Source organism: Microtus ochrogaster, chromosome 8 (genome assembly GCF_000317375.1).
Source record: "Microtus ochrogaster isolate Prairie Vole_2 chromosome 8, MicOch1.0, whole genome shotgun sequence".
Classification (NCBI taxonomy): domain Eukaryota; kingdom Metazoa; phylum Chordata; class Mammalia; order Rodentia; family Cricetidae; genus Microtus; species Microtus ochrogaster.
Window position 1 is genome coordinate 14,127,327 of NC_022015.1, and position 5,405 is coordinate 14,132,731.

At 47.8% G+C, this 5,405-nt stretch overlaps 1 protein-coding gene across 1 annotated transcript in view; it reads right to left on the reverse strand.

Moving 5' to 3' along the window:
- Positions 1-544: 544 nt before the first annotated feature.
- Positions 545-5,405, reverse strand: part of Hs3st2 (heparan sulfate-glucosamine 3-sulfotransferase 2) — a 105,184-nt gene continuing 100,323 nt past the window's right edge. The window contains exon 2 of the mRNA XM_005351140.3: positions 545-1,902. Coding sequence (XP_005351197.1) covers positions 1,284-1,902 — 619 coding nt within the window. The 3' untranslated portion in view covers positions 545-1,283. The remainder of the gene's footprint in view (positions 1,903-5,405) is intronic.

The following is a 5,405-nucleotide window of genomic DNA, read 5'->3' on the forward strand; positions in this document are numbered from 1 at the left end:
TCTGCCTCTAAAAAAGCAAAAACCAAGGTGGACAGTCTACCTGAGAAACAATACCCTAACACTAGCCTCAAGATAGGTCTGTCTTAAAAAAAAAACAGTGTGGATAGCCTGCTTGATGCATAACACCTAAGACTGAGCTCTGGCTTCCACATACATGTGCACACATGTGCATCCACACATACGTGTGCCATTCTGAACACATATATACACAACACACTAACATGGTAAGAAAGAAATGCAAAAATGGCTGGGCTACAACTTAAAGAACATTTGCCTAGCATGTGCAAGGGTCTGGGTTCAATGCCTCACCCTGAAGATACAGGAGTAAAATGAACACGTCCCTTACAGATCTCGATGCAATCTTTCTGTTCCAGACCCTTACAGCTAGAAGGCACCCCCATCTCCACCCTGGTTTCTCCCCACACAGTCTTCACACCCCCACCCACCCCTGACTGTCCCCCAAGGTCTTCCACATCACTGACTGCTTCTTCCAATGGTATTTACTGATGAAGGAAAGCCAGGCTTAGAGAGAAACACTCGGGGTTAAGGACACGAGAGAGCCATATTTATTTCACATGGACAAGCATGATTCCGTGCATGCCGAACATGAAAGCTCGTGTGAAGAAAGTACCCGTAACAGCAGAGTTATGTGCTTTTGTCCACAGGGAGCAGGGAGAGTCAGAGAGTGCTATTCAAAGACAGCTTCCTCCAAGCACAGTGGAGACCACAGGCTTTGAAGTCACTGGCTTGTTTCATCATCACAGAGTCCATCTCCTGGAGTGGTCAGAGAAGGGTTTTTGGCGCTGCCTACTGTTGATGAGCTGCTGCGTTCTGAGGAGGGTGGAGGGCGTTCTCCTAGCCTACTGCTCAGGGCTGCTGCGGGGGAGATGAAGTTCAGAGGGAAGGTACATGCCACATGGAATTAACAAGTCCACCACCGAGCGTACAGTGATGGCATGGACCGCCGTTCTCACAGCAACAGAACCATCTCCACGCAGAATATCCCCCGACACCGGGAGATCCACTCTTCCGACAGCAATTCCCCAAGGCCTCTCACCGGTGGAAGGGAGCAGATTCTGGAACTGGATGGCTATGCCAGAAGCAGGTAGAATTTTTCCGGACAGAGCAGGGACCACCAGTCTCTCGGCCTTTATTCAGCTTCCTGGTTCCAAGGTGATCCATCATAGGGTTCAAGATGGGAAGAAGGGCTGGAGACGAGGACCAGGGTCTCTGGGAGCGAACCCGGTGGAAGAGACAAGAGTGGGCTCTTGTACCTCTGAGACTCACTCCCACCGGAAGTCCTGCCCGACAGTTTCATAAAATTTAATATTATAAGGTCTATAAAATTCCCGGAGCTGGTCTATGACGTCAGGGTCGATCTGGACATGAGTTCTCCCTTTTGATTTGCCCAGGCATCGCGGCAGGAGGGTCGACTCTGGTTTTTTCAAGCAAGGGAATCCTTTGGTCTTGTTGAAGTAGAAGTGCTTGTCTGTGATGAATCGTTTGATGCCCAGGAAGTCCTGGATGCGCCCCATCTCGCCAGCCGGGTCAGTGATGAGCCGCTCGCCACTGACGAAGTGGATCTGGGCCAGCGGGAAGTACCGCAGCCAGCTCTCCAGGTGCAGAGCATACATGCCGATGCGGATGGCGTTCCAAGACACGTCCACCAGGCCCAGACTGCGGTTGCGGAACGACAGGCCCTCGAAGGTGGGGATGTCCGGTTTCTTCGACAGTGTCTGTGTGTAGTCAGAGATGGCGCGGGTCACAGGGTTCCGCACCACCACAATCAATTTGGTGTCTCGGGACATGTTGAAGATCCGTCGAGGGGCTTCTTGAGTGACGAAATAGCTAGGCGTCTTCTCTAGTGTGATCTGGGTCTCCAAGGTCCTGGGCATCAGGCTCCTGGTGGGGGGGGGGGAGCAGAAGCAACACATGATCAGAGAACCTGGCTGGTTTGGGGGCACTGCTGTTAGCTCTCTCCATTTGGTAACTCACGCAGGCCTCTCTCTCCTGTTCCATTTGAGTTTCTTACTTAGTGAGGGAACTCACTTCAACTCATGGTGAATTTTTAAAATAAAAGTAACAAGGGTTTCTTTAAGGCAGAAACAAACTGAATATTTGTCACTACGGGTTAAACAAATTGTTTAACTAACTAGTAGGGTCCCGTCCATCTACATGCATTACTATGTGATGATCTCCAACATACAGTAAACCTCTGGATCCACGGGTTCTACAGCCATGAGAGCCTACCAACCGGGGATCGAAAATGGGGAGGCCAGGCAAGCATAAAAGCCTGAGTTTGGATCCCTAGAATCCATGTAAAGATGGGTGTCTGTATGTCTGTGAATACCAGCACTCCTATGCAAGATGGGGAGAGACTCTCTGGGGGCTATTGGCCAGCTAGCGTGGTATATGCAACAGAGAAACAGAGAACCTGTCTCAAACAAGGTGAAAGATGAGGAATGGTTTACCTGAGGCTGTCTTTTGGTCGCCATATGCATGACCTGCCAGACGCGCGTGCACACACACACACACACACACACACACACACACAGAGAGAGAGAGAGAGAGAGAGAGAGAGAGAGAGAGAGAGAGAGAGAGAGAGACTGTACAGAGACACACACACAAAATATTTTAGGAAAATGCATACATGCTAAACATATACAGATATTTCTTTGTATACAATATTCACCCTGTATTATGTTCTATAAGCCAATCACCTAAAGCTGAGTTTGGGGCGCACACAAACACTGCACCGTTATATAAGGGACTCCAACAGCCACAGAGTTTGGTATTGTGGACACTTACACGAAGAATGACCCTATCCTTCATAACGAAGAAAGGCCAGATAAGGCTTCTTATCTCAGGAAGGAGATGCAGGACTCAGACAATTGTACTAGTGCTGTGGGGGAAACTGTATGTGGGTGGGGAGACCCAGGCAATCGGGGATAAATGAGAATTACATTTGATTGTATAATCTTTTACGCTGCTTGAAATTTTTAATGTGTTTATTATGCATTCAAAAAATACAAAGTAAGCCACTGAGTATTATCCTGGCAAAGAAAAAATTTTCTTCAAATATATTAATTTTTTTTTTTTGAGGAGCAAAAAGCCTGCTTTTGCAAGAATAGCGACGGTTCTAGAAATGAGTTCTGACGTCTTCTATGGAAGAGCATCTGAGTTACACCCTTTGTGTAGGCTGCAGGAAGCTCAGACCTACCTCTCCAGGCTGGTAGCTACCTCCCGCAGAGTCAGGCAATGCAGCCCTCTTCCCCTTGTTTTTAATTTTCTGGCTCTGCTTGGGACTAGTAGGGATGAAGGTAGCAACTCTGCAGTCTCCTGTCCACAAGTCTCTCTCTCCAGCCTTGATGGAGAACACCCCTGTCCACAAGTATCTCTCTCCTGCCCTCATCGCTCTTTTTTTTTTTTGAAGGTCATGTTTTGTCTTCAAACCAGCATTTCTTGCTGCCAGCAGCACAGGAGCATTACATAAGGATGTAACTTTTTTTCTTTCTTTCTTTCTGCTTCTTTCTTTGTTAGTTTCTTTCTTTCTTCCCTACACCTCTATTTAAATAAAGATCTCTGGGTTCTTTCTATCCTAAACCAAGTCAACGAAAATATTTTGGGCTAGATCTGTCTTAAAGCTTACTTTTAAAGTTCACACTGAGTCAGAGGAGGCCAAGAGAAAAGCAGAGTTAAGCCAAGCCCTCCCCCCCCCCGTCCTATTGCTCTCCAACTGGACACTTCATCAGCCTCTAAGGCGTCCATCCTGACACTTGCTGGCATCCCAGACTCCCCATTCCCAGCATCCTCCCTGCCTCCTGTCAGCTCCCCCTGGCTCACAGCTTTCCAGCTTCGACTCTGCCACCAGTGTTTCTCTGCTTTCCTCTAGAGCAGTGCGTCTCAACCTTCCTAACACTGTGACCCCTTTAACACAGTTCCTCATGCTGCGGTGACCCCCAACCGTAAAATTACTTTTGCTGCTATATCTCATAACTGTAACTTTGCCCCTGTTATGAATCATAAAGCAAATATCCGAGTTTTCTGATTGCCTTAGGTGACCCCTATGAAAGGGTCGGTTGACCACCCCAACTCAGAGGGGTGGTGCCCCACAGGTTGAGAGTCACTTCTTTAGAAACTCTTACAGGAAGACCTTGGGCCTTGTCATTGAAACTGTTACATTTCGAAAATGTTTCACTCTGCAATTTATTTTAGGGCAGTGAAAGGAATTTAGTGAGGACTCCCCCAAAGACAGATCCACATGGGACCCGTGGGTGTGACTTTATTGGCGGAAAGAGTCCGTGCAGAGGTAAAAGTGAAATCCCATTCCTGGATGTGGAATCCATGGCAGTGACCTTAGACACACGGGGAAGAGGGTAAGCTGGCACAGTAAATCAGCAAGCCTGCAGGCCAAGAACAACACTGTTGTCACCAGAAGCCATCACAGGCCCAGAGCAGTGCTCCTTCACAGTACATCCAGGAGACTGACACTGTTAGCCATCTGACCTCCGACACGTAGAAGAATCACTTCTGGTGTTTCAGTGTTTATCTGGTTTCCAGTCTGTTACAGCCGCCCCAGGGAATGACTGGTTACAGCCTTGTTTCCTTTGACCTTGACCACAGTTCCAAACTCATTATACCTCTCCTCAAATTTGTCTATGAGCAAAGCAAGGAAAACCAGCCTACAGTTCACACCCCAGAGAACCTAGGCATCAATGAGGACCTTAAGAGAGACATACATGGATCCAATCCACATGGGAAGTAGAAAAAGCCAAGATTTCCTGAGTAACTTGGGAGCATGGGGACCATGGGAGAGGGTTGAAGGGGAGGGGAGAGGAAGGGAGGGGACCAGAGAAAAATGTATAGCTCAATAAAATCAATTAAAAAATTATATATGAGCTTCTCAATTTCAATTTCTTCCATATTCTGGATCCAATGATCAATAATTTCAATATCATCACCATGTACCACTTAGTCTCTCAGTCTCTAACGATGTAGCATTCCAACTGTTCATCACTTCCGATTCTGCACCCAAGCTTCCAACCAGCAGACGGGATTGCCTTCAGACAGTTATCAGTTCTAGCTTTGGCTGACTCTTCGGCTGTGTGTTTGTACAGCGCCCCTCTCATTCGGCAATGTTTCACATTCTCTCTGTAAGCTCCCAGCTCTGCTCCTCTTACTCTCTCTTAATATGGGCCAGTGTCCCCACACAAGGAAGGTATAAACCCTCATAGCCCTGCTCTCTCTATTTTCCTCTATCCCATCTTGAAACTGACTTTTTTTTGCATCCCTCCCCAGGCCCTTTTACTAGATTCAGAGAACAAGGTGTGCTGGGCTCGTGGTCCACCTGTGAGAACAGGTGTGCTGGGCTCGTGGTCCACCTGTGAGAACAGGTGTGCTGGGCT